General features: G+C 41.5%; 1 protein-coding gene across 6 annotated transcripts in view; it reads left to right on the top strand.

The window, feature by feature from the left end:
* The window catches only part of MTUS1 (microtubule associated scaffold protein 1), a 130794-nt gene extending 110495 nt beyond the window's left edge, over window positions 1-20299 (top strand). For all 6 annotated transcript variants that reach the window (XM_055794281.1, XM_055794282.1, XM_055794280.1 and 3 more), the window contains 8 exons: window positions 2294-2360; window positions 11004-11218; window positions 11762-11867; window positions 12855-12928; window positions 13033-13128; window positions 15672-15788; window positions 17111-17208; window positions 18031-20299. In XM_055794281.1, coding sequence (XP_055650256.1) covers window positions 2294-2360; window positions 11004-11218; window positions 11762-11867; window positions 12855-12928; window positions 13033-13128; window positions 15672-15788; window positions 17111-17208; window positions 18031-18247 — 990 coding nt within the window. In that variant the 3' untranslated portion in view covers window positions 18248-20299. The remainder of the gene's footprint in view (window positions 1-2293; window positions 2361-11003; window positions 11219-11761; window positions 11868-12854; window positions 12929-13032; window positions 13129-15671; window positions 15789-17110; window positions 17209-18030) is intronic.
* Window positions 20300-23322: the final 3023 nt, after the last annotated feature.

The following is a 23322-nucleotide window of genomic DNA, read 5'->3' as shown; positions in this document are numbered from 1 at the left end:
CCCTCAGCATGAAAAAAAAAAAAAAAGTGCTTTGGTGGTTAATTTGCTTGCAAATCCACTATGTGGTTGTGTCCCAGAGTGCTAGGATGCAGGTCAAATAACTGACTGCAGCATTCCTGTTTTCATCATTGGATGCAGTGTCCATAGCAGAAACTGGTGTTGAACAGGAGCAAGATGAGTCATCTCTCCTTCCTGACCGGGGAAGCAGGGAAGAACAGGGCGAGCCTTTCAATAACTGAGCTGTCTGCTCTCCTGAGAATTTATTGTGGAGGGCGAGGCGTGGCTTTCAATCTTAGCCCGCTGTCACTGTAAAAAGCTTCTAAGTGCTTAATGTAAAACTGCAACGCAGCTACTTAATACCCCTACCAGTGTGTCAGTGTCCAAATAACTGCTCAAACTGTAGGGATTGAAAGAGGATCTTTCCCATACAAGGTCAAAAATACAAATATTTGTAGTAAATGGCTGGCCCTTTCTTCTAACTATGCTTTTCAGCTGCAGAACAATTCCCTATAAGTTGCAGCAAATGAGGGTGTACAGCATAAAAAATTACTCGTTTTGATTAGTCTTGTGCCTTGTTCCTGGGTACCCATTCCCTCTGTTTTCTAAAGAATGGTGTATTTTAGTGCTTTATTTGTTGTGCAGGCATGCAGTGAGCATTCCCTACGTCCAGGACAGGGTGCACTTAAAGTGTTAGCCTGGGGTCAGGCTGCGGTGAGGAAGCAGGGGCAAACTGGGAATCTGCTGTAAGGTGAGGTTTTCCCTGGGGAAAACCAGGTGCAGGTGTTGCCCTGCCAGTATGCGAACTCATTTGCTGTGGTCAGTTGTGGGAAAGTCTTATGTGATTTTTGGGCCAGTGCATTTTTATTTTTATTTTCCCTAATGTATCCTAGCTGAAGAAGAAGCATGCAAAGTGCATTTCTACCTCTCTGCTTGTGCAGGGGGCTGTGAGCGTAACCCTGGGCACTGACAGCAGCAAAGCTGCTGTATCTCTGCCTCTCCCATTCAGCTCAGGGCTCCCATGGCTTATTTTTGCATCAACAAACAAAGTGTGAAAGCACCATACAGCAAGCTCGAAACGGCTGAAAATAAACTGTATTATCTGCGGAGAAGGCCAGTGTTCCCTGTGCGATGCTGGCTGCCATTTGAGCAAGCGGAGATTGATCGGTCTAATGTCTGGGGCTTGCCTTTCATAAAAGAAGGGCTGTGGCTTTAAGTAATCGCTGGCTGCTTGTGCCAATTGCAGAAGCTGCAGTATCTGCCGCTGTCGGAGCGATCGCTGGAAGCAGGATAACCTGCAGAGGCAAGGTCCAGCCTTGCGCTCGCCGTGCCACCACCTGTGCGTCGCCGATGAGTGTCGGGGGGCTGAGCGGGGGGCTGCCGCAGCTGGAAGATGGGCTGCTCTAGCAGCAAACTGTGCCTCTATTCTCGGTGTGCCGCAGCAAGGGTAATGAGTGTTTGTTTTGCAGGGCTTTTCTGATGGCAGGGAGCCAGACAAGAGGTTGGCCGGAGCGAGGCGAAGGCGCCCTGGCAGTGGGCAGCCTGGACCTTGTCACCTCCGTGCTGCGGCCACGGGTGCGATGTGCCGCCGGCTGAGCCGCGGAGCAGCTGTGCTGTGGCCATGCCTGCGCATCAGCCTGGGGGGCAGGTCTGGGGGCAGAGGGGCCTGGCCGGCTGCCCTCCCCTGGCTGAGGCACAGCCGCTAGGCAGAGCGGGGAGATGGGTGCTTCTGCCCGTTTCGAGCACGGGTTTATTACGATTCTCTCAAGTATGAGACACATTATCTATCTTAAGACCTGTGAGCAGTGGGGTGGGTTGGATTCAACTTTGGACAGGGCTGTGCCATTTCTTCGTGGAAGGCTGAGCGTTTAGCAAAGTTTTTGGTTTTGCGTTTAAGTAAGCTTAAGATAAATATTTATTGCATGCGCCTCTCACATATATACCATACTTTTGTGCCCTTGACAGCCATCGGTTGATTTGTTCTGGAGACTTACATTGCTACGCCCATCATAAAATATGTAATTAATTGCTGTAAAGTGGGATTTTAATTGCAGTGTTATCCTGGAAAAAGCTATTCTTTGTTTTAAAGTAAAACTTCCTTAACAACAGAAGAACATCTGTGTGTTTTGTAACAGCAGAACTGTTATCCTAAATGATTCATATCTTGGCTTCTTGCTTGCTCCTGCCTCTTGTTTTCCTACGGAACACATGTCAGTTAATTATTGGAAGGTGCCCTGCTCGGATCACTAGTAACCAAATGTTTGGGTTTGTTTGTTGTTTTTTATTTCCTCTGCAGAGGGAGGAAGCACTGAAACAGCGTAAAGCGTTATCTCAAGAACTTGTTAACCTTCGAGGAGAACTAGGTAAGAACTTTTTTTTTTTTTGTATTCTTCATGAGAACAGAAATGCAGCAAAACAGATTTGCAGAAAGACAGATGCTGTGGTATTGTAATGGCAGTCATTTAATTCCCTGACTGAATTCTGCTGAGATGCTTTAATCGCTCTATTTCTCTGGAGCCCTGACAGTGTGACCCCAGGTTCACCAAATTCCTGGCACTGATCTGAGTGTGCCTAGCAGGGCCTCCTCACAAAACATGTGTCTGATGACCAAAACACTCACTTTCTTAAAAAAGGGAGGATGGCTGACAGTACATACACTTCTGTTGATCCCTAATTTAATTTATTTGTATGCTGTTTTCTAGAGACTGGCAAAAATCCATAAACCTATGAAATACACTGTGCAAAATCTGCGTTTTGTTTTAATGGCTTGTAGGTGAATGAGTGTAAAATTAACAGAAGGAAATGCCATCAGGCTAATGAGATTAAATCTTTGAACTCATCGTAGCGAACAGCTAAAATATGAAATCAAGCTATAATGTACAGGTTCTGGGTTTGCCAACTTTGAAGCTTGATTTAACTGTGTTTAATGGTAATGCCATGTAATTTGAACTCAAAGCAGAATCATCTTGTGGAGTGCGAAAAGTCATTGGATTGCAAAAGATAGCACTTGAAAGTGAAGCTAGCATTTTATAAAAGCACACTTCTGTTATGATGAGGCCCCTTTAAAAAAATTTAAAAAGCTTTGAAAGCAGAGGTAATACATGTGGAACAGTTTCAGATATGGCACTTACTGAAAAGTTGAGAATGTTTATTTTCAGGTGCTTTGGTAGTTGGGTGCTGTCTCAGCCAAACTTGAGTGTGAATGCAAGTCTTGTTACGTGCAGGTGGTGCATGTGATGTTCAGATTTATTTTATAGTGCTGATTAATAAGGCAGGCATCCCCTGGCATAATCAGTTGGAAGTGCGGTGGGGAGGGAGGGGTTTCCCTGTCCCCCCAGCTGAAGCAACAGAGCACAGCTGCTTGACTTGTCACTATTACTGTTGTCCAATCTAGAGGGTTGTGTTAAAATGCAGCTTTCTGGGAGCCTTATTTGATGCTGCATAAAATTGCAAATGTGTGAATGGGGAGTATCGCAAGCAGGGAAAGCCTTGCAGCTTAGATAGACAGACAAGAGTACCAAAGACATCCCAGAAATGTGTAGCTCTTTCTTGGAAGCTTAGTACTGAAAAGCTGAGGCTTCTCTGTAGCTTGGTGCAGCCTGGCATCTATGAAGCTGCAGCTTTCATCCTTTTCACTGAATGTAGGAAGCACCTGGGTTGTGATTTTGCAGTTGTTGAAGGCAGGTCTCAGGAGTGGCTTGCTTTGAAAGAGCCTGGCCTTCCTCTGCCCTAGTCATCCTCTGTCCTGCCTTGTGCCCGCTGCCTCCCAGCCAGCCATGTGGTGAGCCTTGGGTGAGCTGCGGGGGGACCCGAGCCAGCCGAAAACTAGTGGCTTGAAGTGCTCTTTTGCCCAGGCTGCCGGGCCTGGCTCGGCGTGTGGCTGAAGCAACACTGGTACCGGAGCAGAGAAAGGGGAAGGAGCAGCAGTGGAGGGTTGTGTCCCCCATCAGCGGCAGCCGGCACCCTAAAGTGACGACAACAAAACTAGGGTCTCGGTGTGGAAATGGGCTTCTTGCATTCCTACAAAGTTGTGTTACAAACATCACGAACCAGACTTACTTATTTTTGTAAGTACATAGATGGGCAAACCCTTTTTTTTAACCATGAAAATGACTTCAGAAGGATTGCTCCCAGGGCAAGGTCCCTACTCTTCCATCTGCTTCCATCTTTAGTATTATTTTTCCTTTATCACCCTAGGTACTCTGTTTATCACATACCGAGAAAATGAAAAATCCAGCTTAGATGGGCAGACCAAAAGCTAGCCAGCACTTTTGCTCATTACCACTTCTTGGGTTTGGGGAATTTTTTGATTTTGTGGGTTTTGTTACTGTTGTTGTTGGTTTGGTTTGGGCTTTTTGTTGTTTTTTTGTTGTTGATTTAATAAAAGGGTGCCTTTTTAAGGTGTCTTTCTAAGGGTGCCTCATTCTTAAATGAGCTTCCCACAACGTTGTTAACTTTCTGCTTTGATTAACAGCCTTCTGAGCTCATATGTGGGACACCCATTGCAAGAATATGCCATTCAGTAGGTTGGTAACTAGAAAAAACTTCAAATGCAACTAGGCTTGATGGATCTGTGATGCCTGAGCGCACAGAGCTGTCAGCCAGGCATTCTGGCTGGTGTGCTGCTGGACGAGGTCATCGGCTGTTCTTCTCAGGGAGCTGATCTTACTGGGTCAGCTCCGCAGGAGCATCTGAATGGCAGCCTAGGGCATGCTTCCCTTTGTAAGGTTTCCAGACCATGGCTTCGGTGAAGCGGTTCCTTTGTCTTAATCACGTCACACATCTAGCTTGTCTGTACTTCTCTCTTCGGCATGTAAAGGGAGTGGATTTAATCACAGAAATGAAAAACTGCACAGGTGTTCAATTCTATCTAGCTTTAAAAAATTTGGTTGTTTTGTGTTTGTGGTTTTTTTTTTTTTAAGTTAAATAAATGAATTAACCCAGCCAGACCTCATTTGTTGACAAGGTGTGAGAAAAGCATTCGTCTGACAGTACCTTTAGCTGAAAATGATCTGTTTAAATACACACCTGCTAGTCAGCTTTCTGTTCCCGCTGTTACATGGGCATAGCTGAACTTAAGATTTCCATGGATATTTTGATGTAAGTACTGCAAGTTTTGATTCACAGTATGAGCTAGGCATAGATTGGCTCAGAAAGTTAAGTGTGGTTTGAATCTTTTTTTGGCCATGTGGACATGTGTACCTGTTCCGTGGAGTCCCAGCTGCCCTGGTTTTGCTGCCTGTTTGTTTGCAGTTTGGGAACAGGCAGTCTAGGAAGAGGAACCAGGTGTGCCCAGCTTGGTGTAGTCTGTGCCCTGCATGTGCCAAGTTTGAGAGGAACCTGAGGTCTCCTGCAGCTTGCACCCTGAACAGTTTGGACTCTTCAGTTTCTTGCTTTGAAGTTTAATTCTGCGTGTTCCTAAGCTCCTTGATTTACCTTGCAAAACCAAATTGGCTTGCTGTCAAATGGTCCGTTTTGCCGGGTTATTTTGTATGACCCTTTCTACCAGAATAATTTTGTTTCATAGTGTAAACATGCATTACAATCCCAGAACCTGCCTTTGGCAGGCAGCGGCGTGGGGTGGATGGCTACCAGACACTGCTGCTGCTCTCGGTAGCTGGAGATGCGTGCGAGGATTAGCAATGGTAATGTGTTTGGGGATGGGCCTTTCCAAAGGAGTTCGAACTCATTAACAGTGGGGTTCTGAACTTGGGTTTCCTTTAAAATCTCCAGCCACAAAAACTAAACTTTGTGGTTGGAATGTAAATGACTTAGTTCTGGGAGCCTGGAGCAGGTACAGATGTTCTGTTTGTCACCTGTTTCCCTTCTTATTAAGATGCAAGTGTATAAATTATTGCTGGTTACTGCTTTAATTATGTAAGTAGAAATTGCAAGAGCTGCATATTTCTTGAGAGGTATGAAACTAGTCCTCTCAATTAATTGCACTCCAAATTGTTTTGGAGCCTCTTTGCAACCATGCTGGATGTGATCCAGCTCAGTCCTGCTACAAAAACAGCAGGTGCAAAGCTGACTCAGCCTGTGCCTGCCTTGGCCCTTTGGAAATTGCCGTTCGTGAGCCTTTTTCAGTGGGCTACAGAGGCTTGTGTCCTGTACAGCCAGCCACGTGCCTAACCCCTCTCTTTCCCTGCCATTTGCTGTATTGCAGTCAATAGACAATTATTTCCTCAAAATCCCTTCGTGCTATTTTTGTATTAATAAATGACCTTTGAAAGTTTTGGAGGTTTGGATAAAAAAAAAGACTTGGCTTTTTTATGGACGGAGTGAATGCGATTTTGGTTTTCAGGTTTTGGTGTTCCTTAAAAATACTTCACTGTAGGTAGGCATTTCTATCCATTATTTGAGGCAGGGCCTAACTTGCCACGATCTGTCAGCTTGCCTGCCTGCTGACACTGTAGTGTTTCCAGCATTAGAGGACAGAAACTTACCTCCTGGCTGGTATGTGAATGCTTCACGTACGTATTCGACCGTACCCACTGCAGTGTAGCTCAGAGCGTGCTTTTTTTGGCCTACGTGCCTTGTTTCAATTTGCCCAAGTACAAAAATACGAAACGTGGCTTAAAGTCCTGTACCACTAGTCCCATTATAGAAGTAACACCTAAAGAAATTTGGTCATAAACTTGAAAGCGTGTCTCGGTAGAAGAATTTCCAATATTGAGAATCTGCCAAAACCACAAATTAATTTTAGAGAACAATTAAAAAAATATATGGAGAAGGAAACGAGCCTTTGTTTCTACAGTGGACTTAACAATCAATGGAGCATATACAATAGATCTTGCATTATGAAATACAAAATTAGAGCAATAATGTGTTATGTGCTGTGACATTACACTGTGCTAAATAACCGGTGTTTTCTGGTAATTACCCCCTTTTCACATCCCCCACATCTATTAAAATGCTGCTAGTTCACTGTCCTAGTGACCTGTGTTTCAAAATTTCAGACAGTCTAATGGCTTTTCATAAATCATAACTAGACCAGTGAGTGACCTAGACAATTTTATGAAGATAACTGTTGTTTCAAAACAATTTAATTCAGGAATACAAAATAAAAAATAATGGAAAAATCCAATGTGCTTTATCTTCTAAAGCTATGGTTATGGTGACTTTTAGGGGAATGCAAGTTGAAAAATGTTTTATGTCAGCAGTTTAGCCATAAGGACTGAATTGGATCATGAGTTGATTCATAATTAGAATAAGAAGAAACAGGTTTTTTAAGAAGAAGGTACTGCACAGTTCTGAGGTCTTATCTCTTGGCTACTTTTAGTGAAAACATGAAATAGCATCCCCAAGAAACCTAAGGCAACTTTGTTAGTCCTCTCCTTCAGCTGGTGCTACTGTTGACGTGGTTTGGATCTGCTGCTGTTTTACACTATTGCAGGGAGTTGCCATGTGCCTGGTTCTCCACACTTCTCTCCTGCAGGCATTTATTTCATCCTTTTGGCACATACAGAGCTTTGCAGTGAAATACCCAAGATGCAAGTGGCCATTACTACAGATGAATGTTAGTTTTACATGTCAAAACCAGCATTTCTGATCTAGAGATACGTTGTTACTGAATCTCAGAAACTTCCCATGATTGCCAGGGTCATGGTTCTGTCCAAAAGAACCAGGCCCTTCATTTGTAATAAACAGGTGTTAAGAAGCCTAGAAATACAGATTCATCTTGCTCCCTGCTGTAGTAATACACAGAGGGACAGTGTTGTATGATTGGGAGGAGGGTCTGGGACAACCAAATGGGGGAAAAAGATTAATGGCTTTGATATTTGACAAAAATAAATCTTACTTCTGGCTGCCAAGTACAGCATTCTGTATGCTCTAGCCCTAAAGCTTTAAACTGTTCAGTGTACAGATGATCCAGTTGAACAAACTTAATGGACAAATGGATAGCTCATCTTTTCATCTCTCTGGCTTGATTTTTCTCCCAGATGCTGTCAGACCATTTGTCTCTTGTTGGATTTTTTGCTCAAGGTCTGTCGTCTGTTATAATGTTTGGCATAATACAGATGTGGAAATGTGGAGGGGAGTGCTCTAAGAAGGGAAGGGAAGCACAGCAGCTGTATACAAAAACTGGGCAGCATGCCTTTCAGGTGTCTCTGAAGTGGGTGAGAAGTTGAAACCGAGATTTTGTGTGCGGTACTGGAAGAGCACTTATTTCAGTTATAGATTTTTTCTTCAAAATTAAGGAACAGTTCAATGAGAAAACTCTTTGGTTGAGTAGCCATCAAGTTTGGTTAGTCAGGAGTTTTGCAGCATCAACCTTGCAGTGGATGGCCAAACTAAGGAATTAGTTGCCTTTTTCATGACTTGTCCCTTTCCTAAACAAGGCAGTGTACAGTCATAAAATACATGATTTGTCTGGAGGTAGAGAGGGCTGTGCAAAACACTTGCTGCAGACATTGTCATTTCAAGTATGGGGACAAACTGTGGTTTACAGGACTTCTCATAATTTCACATTGACAATTCTTCAGTTCGTGCTTTTGCTGAAGCTTCATACACACATTTGCTTGCACCACCATGATACTGGGAGCTCACTCCCAGTTTGTGGTTCTGCTCCTTGCCTGGATGGCAGGGATTCATATCAGGCTTGCAGTCTGCAAGGAAGCATTGCAGTCTCTAGCGTTGTGGAGGCCAGACATTACCTTCAAGGTAACACGGAATCCAACTGCCAATGCAAGTTTTAAAAGATTTTGTTTGCCTTCGTAACATTAGTCTTCTCATAAATCTGAATTGCAAACTGGCTGAACGAGAACTGATGTGTTTATCTTCTTTGACAAAGGTGTGGTTTGCTCTTTGCTTTTTTTTTTTTTTGAAGTGTTTTGCATCATCTTAAGTTGTGCGTGCTGACATTTAAAGATAAGGCAATGATAGGCAGCATATTCTTTTCCCTAAATGGAGGCAAATGAATGGCTCTGGCCTTACAAAGAAAGAATTGGATGCTTGCTTCTTCCTCTGTTGGTTTTAAGGGAAGTGGATAATTTGAAGCATTTTGCTAGTTATTGCAAATGAGGCATGTGAGTTGCCTGCCTCGGCTATACCCCTCACACTGTGCTGTAGATGGTCAGATCCGTTCTGCATGTGGTTGGCTGTGTAATTGCTCTGTTTGGCTCGCTGCCCGACTCTTTGCATTACAAAAAAAGTGTCTTCTACCTGTGGTATTTCCTCTTTCCCTAAAACGCGACAGTGCAGAGCATATATATTCAATGACTTTATGCCAATGCGATGTGATAGAAGCACGAATGCCGATTTTCCCATTATTTTTTTTTTCCCCCAAAGGCAGCAGTTATAATAGAAGTTTGTGGAAGGAACAGAGAAATAATAACCTTTCTTGGTGGTGGTATAGGAAGTTTAGAAAACTGAAATCTGCTTGGGTGGCAGAGAATGTTGTGGTATGTTTCAGTTGATCCTTTAGTTGCATTGTTGCTAGTCATGGGATGAACAGCTTGGCTTAAATCTGTCCTCATCAGCAGGTCGTTCACACAGACCTAGCGCAGAGCTAAGCCTGCTGTTTAATTCAGGTAGGCCGACATGCCAGTGATTCACATGCAGTGCAGCTCACTCTCTCTTAAACTTTCTGGTTCAGCTACAGGTTCCAAGCGATGGCAGCAGGGCCAGGACTTCTTTAGTTTCCTTAAAAGAGAGTGGCAGTATCATTCATCAAGTTACTCACTTGCTCTTCATGAGCTGTAGTAAAGAGGGGATCCAACATGCACCTGACCTGAGGCACTGTGCTGGGGCAGGCAACTTCCCCTAGAGCCAAACCCAGTACTGCTTTGGGAATCAGTCCTTGAAGATACTGTAATTTATATATCTTAAGGCTCTAACGTACAGCTGTGACGAGAATTTCCTATACTGCCTGTACAAAAGTCCTTGAATCTCCCCAGGCTTTTACATAGAGTTTATACCATTTGGGCAGCGTGCCAAGCTGCTATGAAGTGTATGTATGCATGACTTCTCCTGTATTTGACTGAAGATCAAATTAAGGTTTTAGTTGATTTTTCTCTTAAGTAGACACTCATCTGACTGATTTATTTTAAACCAAAGCACTAGAGTCTGTATAGAAGCCATTTTGCTTAAGGTCAGCGACCACAGGTTTGTGTTAAAGTCCTGTTTCAGCTTGCTGCCAGGCCTTTGATGAAGCTGGAACCGCGTACGGTGCTTGCTCCAGTCCTACTAACAGTAGGAAAATGACTCTCCCTATTCAGGCCTGTCTGCCTGGAGTTGGGAATGCTAATTTCAAACTCAAAAGTACAAGTTACTAACTTCTGTTTTGCCTTTTAATCAGCTGTAAATACGGGGAGACAAACCTAGGCAGTCTTCTTAGCTGATCTGTGTTAATACGCAGAAAATTACACAGCATTTCTCTGTTTTGTTAATACTCTGCACTTTCTGCCTGAAACTATTCTGTATCTTGCATATTTAAATATCTTGGGCATATGCATATTAGCAGTATGTTTCAGATTGGCATTCTCTATCACGCGGTCCGTGTCAGGCTAGAATTACTTCTCTGCTGCATATGTCAGTGTAACATGTTGAATGGTTTTCAGGATATTAAGACTTTCAAATTTAGCTAAGTGGTTTATATATCAAAAAGTGAATGACTGACAAGTATGCTACGAAATGGGATCAAATTAGGTGAAGTAGCAAATCTAATTTATTTATTTATTTATTTATATCGGAGCACTTCATTGTCTCTCGCGACATTCATTCTTCTGTGTCATGACAAACTGTCACACTTGTGCTTTCAATATAGGTTCCTGCCTTAACTAGATTCAATTAATTCTCAGCATAAGAAACATTGAATTCAGTGTTTTTTGCAAAGATCTTTTCATGTGTCCTTGGAAGCGATGCTCACTTCATGGATAAATTATATTTGTCTTTGTATAATTGTGTTGCTGTGCAGAGTATTTGCTATCTTTAGTAACTGTAAAAAAGAAGGTGAAATTAGTGTTGAACTTGACCCAATTACTTTTTTCTTTTGACATCTTCAGTAACCACTTCTGCAGCTTGTGAGAAATTGGAGAGAGACAGGAATGAACTGCAAGTTGCTTATGAAGGGTTTTTGCAGAAGTTAAACCAGCAACATCACAATGATTTAGCTGAGCTGGAGGAGAGGCTTAAACAGTTTTACACTGCAGAATGTGAGAAACTCCAAAGTATTTGCATTGAAGAAGCTGAAAAATACAAAGTGCAACTCCAGGAGCAGGTTTGTAACATTCACAGTAGAAATGCTCTCTAGCGGTTGTTTTCTGCTACAAATAAGCCTTCAGAGGATCCTGGCTTTTGCTAATAACGGAGTTATTTTATCTAATGTGAAACTCCAATTCGTTGCAACTATAAAAATACTACTACAGTAAGCTGTCCAGAACGTAAGGATATGTTTAAATGTGGTGAAAATACCTTGTGTTCTGCAAATTTCAATAACTTCTAGAGTTCCACTGGATATTTGTGGCAGCTTGAGTGTTAAGATTTACAGAAACATACCTGGCTTGTGATCTTGCTTTGCAGCAACTCCATGTGTGTGACATGCGTATATCATCCTGTTGGTAGTGCCAAACTGTAAGGCATAGTTCTCATCTATTAAGTGTTGTATGTGGCTCAGCTTCTCCTGTGCCATCTGTTAAGTGCTACCCAGACCATTTAAAATGTACTCAACATACTGTGCAAAGCCATTGGAACAATGCTTTAAACAAGGGTTAAGTTGACGCACGTAAAGGGGGGGAAGACCCACCATGTTGTCATGTTGCAGGTGGACAACTTAAATATCACACATGAAAACTTCAAGCTGGAACTCGAAAACAGCCACTCTGAAAAAGTAGAGGAGCTGAAAAAGGAGTTTGAATCCTCATTTTCAGGCAAGTATTTCTGTATTCAAGTACATATGCAATAGCACTGGTAGTCACAAACATAGTCAAGCTTTTTCATCAGTATGTCCACTTCATTGTTCTTGGCAGTCGGCTGTCTTGAAAAATGTTGGCTGAACTCCTTCTTTTAGAACTGAACAAGTCTCGTTTTACATACAGAAGTAACCGTCATCCCATTGTAGTTGAATGAAAATTTAAGAGCGGAGATGACTCTTCCTTTTGGTATAAGATGTCTGAATTGCAGTCTGCCCTCAAAATCTCATTCATGAGTAATTGCTCCCACCCCTCTAGTTCTATAAGGAGCATCTCAAAATTGAAATTGAGGATAAACAGCGTTGTGTCCTTTCCAGACTGACGTGGGAATGTTGAGAAATAGTCTGTGCTGCTTACAGGATACTGGGGAAAAGATGTTTTTTTTAGGAAAGGGGTGGTGAGTGTGCTCAGTTTAAAATCAATTGGATGCAGTGCCATTTCATTGATGATGATTTCTATCCTCCCTCCAACTCCACTTGATAGCCAAGTTTCCAGTGATACTTTTGTGTCATCAAAACTGGTGATGCTTCCACTGCAATCAATGAGCAAACTCCTCTGCATGACATCTCCAAAGTAGGAAAGAAAATGTTTTTCTAGAAGCTTGTGGAAGACAAAGTTTCAGTTTTTTGCTGTGTTTCCCTTCATAAACTCAGCTTTTATCAGACGTGGTTCATGCTCAGTTCATCCATTTGTTGCATGTAGGTGAATGCTTTCAAAATTGACAGTCAACTAATGAAACAGATTTGTGAAGCGACAGTCAACAAATCTGAAGCAGCAATAAATCTGATACTTTGCACATGCTTTGGATCAGTTGATGATAAATGTTCTTTCGGTGTTGTCACTGACTCTGCATATGTCTACTGGCTGGCTTTTCTTGCTGATGCTTTTCAAAAGGAATTCATGTCTTACACAGTATTAAAAATCTGCAAAAATAACTTGTTTCAGAGCTCAAGAGTGCCCATGAATCTGAAAGGAAGTTGCTTGAAGATTCCTTCAAAGAGAAGCAGGAACTGCTAGAGGTCTGTTAAGGGTTGGGGTCATTGCAAAAGTCTAAAACTTAAAACTCAGTCTGGAGATACGTACCGAATTCTGGGCCTAACTATACCCTATCTTTTCATTTCAGAAAAAAATCAATGAATTAAAATGTGAAAACGACACTCTGAGTGAAAAGTTGAAATTAGAAGAGCAAAAGCAAATAGCCAAAGAAAAAGCCAATCTTGTAAGTCTTGATCTTCAAAATTAATGCACATGAGCAGATCTTGTAAGCCTGGGTTTATTTTATTGCATAATATGAAAGGTTTGCAGTCAAGCCTGGTAGGGCTTCCATACTTCATATTTTATGTAAATGGCTTGCCTGCCAGAACTTTTTCTCAGGAACTACAATGTTGCGTATTAACGTTACCATTACAAATCTGTACAGCTTGTTGAGTATGTAAGTCAGTGGTGTAAGTAATAGCCTAAGTTAAATTGAAGACCTCTGTGTATGCAAAAGTTGGACCATAGCTTTCTTCTGGACAGCTGATAAATGTTCAAACAGTGCTATGACAGTAGGGGCTTACATCACTACTGCAAAACTCACTTCTTGTACTTGAGTCTTTAATGCATTTGTTCAAGACACTGATTCATATTTATTGCTGATTTATCCTTCAGATCCAGCTTTTACTTGTCCTGCCTTTCCTCCCAAGGCTGCTGTTACCTGTGATGCTCCTGGGTTAGAAATGTGCTGAGAGAGGTTTCTCATACACTGGGGGGGAGAAGGTAGAAACAAATACGCTCGTCTTTCTGGTAACCTGGAAATAACTGGAATACCAGCAGCATTGCTTATCCCACAAAGAGAAAGCCCATGCTTAAAAACTCACTTAGGATGCTTCTAGAAGAAGTTGTCCTAGTTTTCACTGGATTTTATATATCTATTTTTTTTTTAATCCCTCTCTTACTGCTTATTCTAGTGGCAGGACAGAGCTGCTGCAAGAATCTGCAGCCACAATATGTTGCTGTGGTTGGGAGAGACGATACCAAAGGGAACATGTACAGTGCACCTGTGAGTCTGAACTGCGTTCCACAGGCCTGCTCAGATGTCGCTTAAACAAGATGCAATAGTCAAGTGCCTTTAGCTTAAGACAGATCATATGCTTGAGGTGTCTCTATGCAAAAATACAGATTGGACCCAGAGTACTTCTGTACTGAACACACATTCTGCACTGTCAGAGTTCCCATTAGCCCTTTGAAAACACAGGTGTATTTCCAACTCTCCGGTATTATTTTAGTGTCACTTTACATTCCCAGCTTTTTTGCTAAAATTGTCACGTAGACCTTTCAGTCTTTTTATCTGGCTCTGTGTTCTACTAGGAGTAGCTAATGTGGTGGCTCAGATTTAACTTTAAAAAGACGTTTTAAGACCATTGGGGAAGAGGAGGGAAAGAAAAAAACCCAAACTTTTGAACATACTGTGAACTGCATTTTACAACTTCTCCGGATCGTTTTTCTTGCTAGCTCCTCGATTCCTTCTAAAGCCACAAAAGGGAGGAACCAAGTTCAAATTGTCTCCCTCCTCTTCTGAGGTAGCCCAGCACAGCCCAACCTCACATGGACTTTTGTTCAAAAGTAGCAATTAAACGAATTGCCAATACCACGGTCCTTAAGAACAGGCAGGAGAATGAACTGTGTAGGTGATGAGGCCCTTGTTACCTGCGGAACGTGTCGGCTCTGTCCTTGTGGGCCTGCACCCCACGCAACCGCAGGCGTTGCCCCAGACCTGAGCCCGAGGTTTCTGATGCAGCAGCGAAGCTGTTACTCAGCATGGCACACCAGTATTCTTACCCAAATATGCTACAAGTTTTGTTTTTAAAGATAAAATTAGTTGCACAACACAATCATTGTTTTCTGTTTATGTTCCACTTGGACTGTGTGGAAATGGACTGAGACTTGCTTTGTTTCTCCTTATTTTTGCCTTTGAAATGTAGAGGATGTTTTACTCTGCAGTCTTTGAATGGTTCTTTACTCTGGAAAGGTGGTCCTTGAGCAAAACAGATTGGACCCTGTCCCGTCTCCTTCCTGCTCTGCTCTCCCCTCCACCTCCTGGAAAACAACCAAAAAAAGGAAAAATAAAAAAGAAAGTCCTACCTTGCTGTATTGTAGATAAGTCACGGATGTACAGCGGTGCAGGATTTTTATATGCAAGTGCATTGCTAGGCTTTAAGAAGAATGCAAACCTGACAATTTTCAGTGTCTGCATTTGAAGCAGTTACCTTCAAACTCAAAACAGAGAAAATCTGCTACAGTGAAGTGCATAGCTTTAACTTCATGGTCCTTTTTGAACTATTCCAGCACCTGAAAACTCTTCAAATGTTGACTCCAGTTACTTCTTGGGATGGGTTATGAGTAATACAAAATAAATTTTGGAACTCCTAGCCTTAAAGGGAGCCTCTGGGCACTCCCACAAAACAAGTTTTGCTGTGACAGCTTGAGTGTTTTCCTTTGACTCACAAGGGTTTTTCACGATCGTGCATAAAGTGTTTGCTGAAGATCTTCTAAGGCAAACTGCAACTGTCCACCTACACTGAAGGACAAACACATCACAGGAGACAGTGGTACCAAATCCATTTTTTATTTATTTTATTCTAAACTGTTCAACTTGATTTCACTTAAGAGTAAGTACCTGTTGTTACCACGTTTGTTTTCTTGCTCTTTCTAAACAGCAGAGACACACTTACATTGTTCTGAAATTCAGGGTACTAACCAAACTGTATGGGAATCTTTCAGAAAAACCCCCAGATTATGTATCTGGAACAGGAGCTGGAAAGTTTGAAAGCAGTGCTGGAGATCAAGAATGAGAAACTTCATCAGCAGGACATAAAGCTAATGAAGATGGAAAAACTGGTGAGTTTTCCTTTTGGGTCTGGCAGGTTCAGACCGTGTCTCTGAGTTATGTTCCGATAATGAACTTGGGCTGGTCACTTACCTGTGGGGATTGATTTTTTTTGTTTAAAAGGAAACATGAAGTGATGATGGGATATGATCACGCTGCAGGTCCAATTGTATCTGTGTTGGGCTGTAATGTATAGAAGGGGAAGGAATCGCCAGATGCTGTAAACGACCTTTTAGCCTCTTAAGACAACTACTGGTTTGCATAAACTATTGCTAAATTACTACAGGATTATCTGGGAGCCTCTGCCACATTTCCTTTCCTCTTCCTTCTCTTCTTCCCCATCCCCCAATGAAACAAATCCTTACCTGCTACATTTTGCTTGAGTGTTACGAAGATAGACTGCAGTCAGCAAAACATTAATGTGGAAATTATGCTAATTAAGAAGGGATCAAATATGAACTGGAATAAATGTTTTTGTCTACAGTTGATTAGCTAAAGTCAGTAATTTTAGCCTTTATGTTTAAACTACTTGTTTAGCTGTGTGGATTTGTTACTGATCTCTGCATAATTCCACACAAAAAGGCAATTTGGGGGGCAGAACTCGTAATTACATAGCATGCTCCCATTTGTGGCAGGCCAGGGTCTTTATCCTGGGTGGGGACTTTGAACACTGTTGTAATACTTGCTTAAGCAAGATTTTAACGAGGAAGTATAGAAAGAGGTTTCGATACATCCATGCCAGTTGTTCAGTAATTTACAGTATCATGTTGCCCTGGTCTACAATTACTAGTCAATAACTGGTAAAAAAACTGTCATCTTTTCTGATGGACATTGGCCACAGTGTAGAAGCCCTTGGACCATCCAACCGTTTCATCACTGATTTTTCTTAACTTTTGATAACATCCTGCAGCAATGAAGTGGAGGAGAGCAACAGGGAGAGCTGCTTACACAGGGGAGCTTTTGAATTTGTTACATTGGCATGTTATTTCTAGACAGTCTTCTGTTTGCAACAGCTGCTAAAACTGCTGCCCGTCACTGGCAGAAGTTAGTGTAACGTGCTGGTTAATTAGTAGATCCCTTATCCAGCTCTTCTTTGTTGGCATCTAATCCGCACAAGTGGCAAAATGCCAGTGTTACACAAAGATAAGGTAAAGAAGCAGAATCTGTTTGACTACTAACCTACGGTAGCAGGTCAGTCTGGCGTGACTCTAGGTTTGCACTTTGTCTAACAAGGTCTGTAAACTCCAGATTATGAATGTCTCTGATAGCCCAGTCAGTATCTTGATGAGGGCATGGTATGGGATTTATTTTAAACTGTGACCTTTTTTCTAAGCTGGAGAACAACACAATCTTAATGGATAAATTAAAGAAGGTTCAGCAAGAAAACGAAGAACTAAAAGCTCGGATGGACAAACACATGGAGCTTTCAAGGTGAAAAATATCTGTGAACTTCTAGATGTTGGGAACCAGGGGGAGGTGTCCCTGTGACAAGAAAGAAAATTCTGTGTAAATGTTAGTGACTGGAATGCTGTAGTACTCTGTAAAAGAACACATCTTTTTCTGTTCTGCCCTACTTGCGTCTCTTCAAGTGTGCATTCCCATGCAGAAGAACAAGCAGGAACAGACTGTAAGGGGGTAAAGGCTCCCTATGTTCTTCAGTGTTCCAACTTGGAAATGTCACCTGACAGTAGATGGGCTCTAGAGTATTACTGGCTTGTGAGCTAAACCTGGTTTTACTTCTAACCACTTCAGCTGAGTGATTTGTTGCCGATTTAGATAAGTGAAATGACCAGTGTGTTTTGTTTAGCAATAATAGTAGTATTTAAAATTAGTAAAATGGGTCTGAGGTTCTTCTAACTTCAACTGTTGCGTAAGTGGATGGGCAAACTCTTACAGTTTGAAGGAAAGTGCAGAAATACAGCTGCTATGTAGAGCTGAGCCTGCAACAAGGCCCAGAGGCTCCAGCGGGGCCATTTAAAAGCGCCTGTGTTAAAAGCGAGACTTGTCCTACTTACCAGATGCTTTTTCTGGCCTTTAGGGGTGTTTCTTATTGGGACTTTCTCCTGCTTTCTGCAAGCTATGAGTTTAAATCCAGCAAGGATGAGAACATACCAAGTCTTCCTTTCGAGGAAGTAATTTAGTTGTAAGCCAAGCAGGGGTTTATGCAATTTCAAACCTTTCTTTAACAATTAAGTTCAATACTGTACCCTCAAACTTGGGTTGCATGTTCTGACGCAAATTTTACATTTGCAGGCAACTTTCCACGGAGCAAGCTGTTTTACAGGAGTCACTAGAGAAAGAATCTAAAGTAAACAAACGCCTGTCAATGGAAAATGAAGAACTTCTGTGGAAGTTGCACAATGGTGACCTATGCAGCCCAAGAAAACTGTCTCCCAGTTCTCCATCTGTGCCTCCTCAGTCACCACGAAATTCTGGTAACTTCTCTAGTCCTACAGCATCACTGAGATGACATCTCTTGAGAGAAAGAGGGGATTGCATTTCGTTTGCGATCTGCAGAACTGATTTAAACTATAATCACAGGAGCAAGAGCTGTATTAGCAGAGTATGACAACTAAACATAACTGGAAACTATTTGGTGCAAAAGTGGAGATAGGAGACTGAGAATATGGGGGGGAAGGCATTCATGTTGCTCCTCCCCAAAAGACTTGTTTATGACCTCTATGGACATTGTTGCACAAAGCACTTACAGAGCAAGGAAAGACTTGTTCATTGCCTTTTCACCTAACTATAAGAAAAAGCTCAGGGGCTTAGAGATAAAGATCACAACCTTTAAAATACGTTCCTCATCACAGACACTTTTTTTAAGGCTGTGTGTATGCGTGTGTGCGTGTGCTGTGGATGGAATGGATGTAACACACTGTGCGTGTGTCTAATGCTGCCTTCTTTGCTGTGTACGTAATAAAGGATAAAAGCTGAAGACTATACATTGACATGTACTTCCTTAATAATGGTGTCAGTATGCATGCTTTTAGCAAAGAGTACCCTCACCCAGGAATGAAGAGAAACAGCCACCAGCACTGTAGGTGAGTTTCCTTCATCTTTCTGGCTTCAGTAACAAAACGGCATGGAAAGCTTTGTCAACTGACTTATTAGTGTCTTGGCCAACCTGAGTATGCAATTTTGAATTAATTTTAAAAACAAACTGAAATGCAGCCATATTTTGCATGGATTCTTGGTTTAATACCCAGGCACAACTGCCATTTAAGAGGAGACATTTTTTTGCAGGATACAGTGGATTTTGGCTTTCAAGTCAACAGGGTCATAGTCAGAACCACAGTAGCCCTCAAGGTCAGAAGTTATTAGCTGAGTTGCAGGTTTAGAAACCCAGACATATCATCTTACCTGCTGAAAAGGAATCGCTCACTTCCCCAAAACAGCATGTCCATTGCAGAGGCTGTCTGCTGAGGGTAAACTAGATGTAGATTTGAAAGCCAAAGAGAAAAATGCAATAATTGTCATTAGGTGCATTCTTAACTCTGTTCTCAAGAAGAATCGTAACTAACTTGTGAATTCCAATGTATCTGGTGACACACTGCCTTTTTGAACATTAGCATTTGTATTAACATTCTTCAAGGCTGGTTAAATTCACCCGAGGAAGAAGGGAAAGGTGGCAGCTGTGTATCTATCTTACTAGTTCTGCCACACCTTCCCTCTTAGACTGCAGGATATCAGTGTTTTGCCAGTTCACTTGGCTAAAGATCCTGTACAACAGAGTAGTATCCTGTAGAGTAGCGGGGGGGAGAACTGCCGTAGCTGATGGAACTGGAGGCTCAGGGTGTCAGTGTTTCTGGCAATGTCATATGCTGAGCTTCAGCTTCAACGAGGTAATTGCGTAGCCTTGCTACGCCCTTGGTCAGACCTGTTTAAGGTGTCTACTTGGTACCTTCAACTTCAAATTAGTATCACACAACACCATCTACGCTTACAAGACCGTTGTTACACTATGGTTTAGCTAATGCTGTTAGCTAGCTACAATGGTAACTGTTACTGCAAGTTGTACCTGCTGAGTTGCCTTGTGTTTTCCAGTAGCTTGGGGGCAGGAATCAGGGGGATGGGAAGTGTTTAGGGAATTCAACTGGAGAACCACTTCAAATCATTTTACCCAAGAATTGAAAAATCTTGGCTAGTAATGAGGAACACAGACATATAACCAAGACTGTTAACAGTGCTCATGCAGTAAGTAAACTTGTAATGTACTTAAACTTGTGACTATTTCATCATTAAATTTACTTAATTTTCCATAATGTACAAGTTAAGGGTGTAATTTCTATGGAACATTATGCTCTCTTTTAATCCTCTTAAGGGCACTGTACATACCACTTGTTAGTGGTGTCAGTACTTAAAAATGTTTTCTAGGGGCTTCAAATTTAACTATGGAGATCCTCTGTGGGCTACAGCTTGGCTTAAAGTTTATCTTGGAACATTGTTTTCTATGGTCAAAGAGATTTGATCACATGTATTTGAGCTGAATGCTTAAAATAAATTTTTTGTACCGATTGAAGGGTTTTTCTCTTGCTTGTATTAGTCAAATGATATTTAATCTAAGGCAGAACATTCCTCCAAATACTAAAGAACTCTTAGTACCTGCTCAGCACAGCAGAAGAGCAATAGTGAAGCTTCACCGCACAGATGATTAATGTTCAGCTAACCCTTAGGAAATTTTAACTCTACCCTTGTTACTCTGATGTAGGTAGAAGTTACACAGAGCTTGCTTGTGATTATTAGCGATCTGATTTGAGTTGGCTGTTAAAAGAAAAGAGAATGTAGGTAACATTACAGAATTAACAATAATAAAATACTTAGGTACAGTTGGCTTAACCCGATGTGATTATGCCCAGTAAAGGCGTTCTGCAGGACTCATCTTATTAAAGCACTCACCTTATTTGGGAAATTTCATGTGTGAGAAAAGCCACATAGAGTTTAGCGATCTAACAAGTCATGTCATAAGAACAGTTGTCTAGCCCCTCCTGAGAACTTTATTGCAATGTTAGTGCCTCAAATAAAACATGTAAGAGTGCATAAAAGAGTCTGGAGATCAAATATAGCATACCCCTTTATACACTGAGAAGGGAAAAGCTTTTCCAGGCTACTAGAACAGAAAACTAAGTATGGTATAGTAAATAATACGGAGACTGTTAATTTGTCGATAGTTCCTCTCCACAATACAGGAGACTCCTCACCTCTCAACTTCTTGCAAGTAGAATCCTGAATGTTCTTAACGAAGAAATCAAGAATCCTTGTATATAGAAATCAGACTACATTAATGCTGTTCAGTATTTGTCCTGTTGGTCCGAAATAATGAAATAATTCTGTTCATCCGTAAGCACTGTTACAATATTTTTCTGTTTGAGTATTAACTTAAGTACCTTTAACTGTATATTTAACTTCAATCCCATGTTTTAGCGAAGGTTTTGTTTAATCCATAACTTCATGTAAAGTTTCCTTCAGGAAAATTTAGAAACCTACTCACCATAAATATATGCCAAAGGTCTAGTGCTAGTCAAGCAATTAAATTATTTGCTTCATATACTCAACTTTAACTAGTAGTTCCAACCCTAATGGTAAGTTTCAATGGAAGTTAGAGCGACATTTGTATCTGTACCAAATAGTTTGTTGCTGTTGAAACTGTTCATAACATGGTTCACCTCCCTTCAATACTTCTCTCGAAACTATTTGTAGCAGTTGCACTGTATTTGCTGTAAAATTTCAGGTGAATCATTTCCTTAAGCTAACTGAAGACTAAGTTTCTCATTACAAACACCAAAGACACTTGCATGTAAACTGGTAGCATGCAATCCATGCAGGAAATTCCTTCTAGACAGCAAGTAACCACTGATCTTTAAAACTGTAGTTGCTTGACAGCCAGGAAATCATTCAGGGCTGAGCTGGAGTCATCAGAAAGTTGGGAATAATCACTGAACCCTCAAGAAACAAGTACCTTCTGTCCGTTGCTGCTGTCTTGCCCTAGCAGAGCAGTAACCGAGGTATGGAAATGGAAGTAACAATACTGGCAGGTTTACACATGTGACTTTGACAAGTCATTTTAATTTCTCAGGCTTCATTCTCTTAACCCTGTGTCACTCGCTGTTCATTTATATGGAAATGTGTAATTACATCCATGTATAAAGAATCAGGCCTGCCCAGGAGGCTTTTACCAAATAAGAACTATGTAAAGTATATAGTAAAATAATTCCTTGTAGTTTATAATTATGAGAATTACTTCGATGGAGAGGTGTGTGTGTGTGGTGTGACACCGACAGACCCCACCAAAAATTCTTCCTCAAAGGCACTAATTCTGTAGTTATAATTGATCTCAAGAACTGCATGTGACCAGTACGCATAACCGTTAAGCCTGAGGGAGACTACCTGAACAGCGATGCTGCAATGGATTTACATCATCTTTTCCTCTCCTGCCAAACTGTCACCAAGGAAGTGATGGAAGTGATGGTACCACATGAACTGCTGGGCTGTTGAACAAGTCTGAACAGATGACACTATCTCCCACTTGCTAGGTATGTTGAAGGAAATCAATTGTCAAATTAAAGGCTCAAAAGCACTTTGAAATTTAAGAAGTTGGCACAGCTCCTGTAGTTCAAAGGGAGAGACGTTGTTCTGATAAATGAAAATGCTAAAAAGAATGAACACATTGTGCAGCCTCATCCAGAAGCTCACAGACTGTTACTTTGGTCAGACTGAAGTTTTGCCTCAAAGAAAAAAAAAAGGTACAAAGACCTCTTCTAGGCATAACTAATGAATTATGTAACAGTCAGTTGGGTAAGTGTAATATTCTTGATAGCTTTTAATAGCAATGAGAAAGAAGATCAACAAGGGACTGCCTCTTACACCTTCATAGTTGGTCCTATTGCTTGCTGTATTTATTTTTTTTTTTTTTACCTACTTTGTTTCCAGAGACCAACGATATTACAGGCATCTGGGGAGCATTCTCCATGAAGTCTGTTTCATGAGACATGCATAGAGCCATTTCAGTCTTTACCATGAGTATTTATCATATAGGTTACATGTTTTATTTTAGCATACAGGAACCTAAACACTTTCAGCAAGATTGTTCAATGTTTTCATTAGCTACACTAATAATCAGGTAAATGATATTATTCAGAAGCTGCCATTTTTACATCAGTACTTACTAGATACCACTACTTGAAACAGTACTATGCATATGCTCAAAGGTTTGAATTACCTGGAGCAAAGGGCTGGCTTGAAGCCTTCACCAGAAGAAAATGTTAGGCATTCTAGTCAAATGCAGGCTGAGACACGCTGAAGTGTGCAAGGAAGGGACCAGTTCCTGGTCTCGTTCCTTGTATACTCAGAATACGCTGGTTTTCACATGCCTTGGAAATAAAATGGCTTGCATTAGGACTTTCTTGTGTGTGTAACACAATTACAGTACTGAGTGGATTTGTATTGGAAGCTCTAGCTTACATGGATTCTGAGCTTGAGGCTAGGAAGAAAAAAACATTGCAGAAACATCCAACAACATTGTCACCACGTTCTTACTTTTTCTCT

Source organism: Falco peregrinus, chromosome 2, assembly GCF_023634155.1.
Source record: "Falco peregrinus isolate bFalPer1 chromosome 2, bFalPer1.pri, whole genome shotgun sequence".
Taxonomy (NCBI): Eukaryota; Metazoa; Chordata; class Aves; order Falconiformes; family Falconidae; genus Falco; species Falco peregrinus.
The sequence above is the reverse complement of the archived record's forward strand: the minus strand, read 5'-3'. Positions and strand labels throughout refer to the sequence as shown.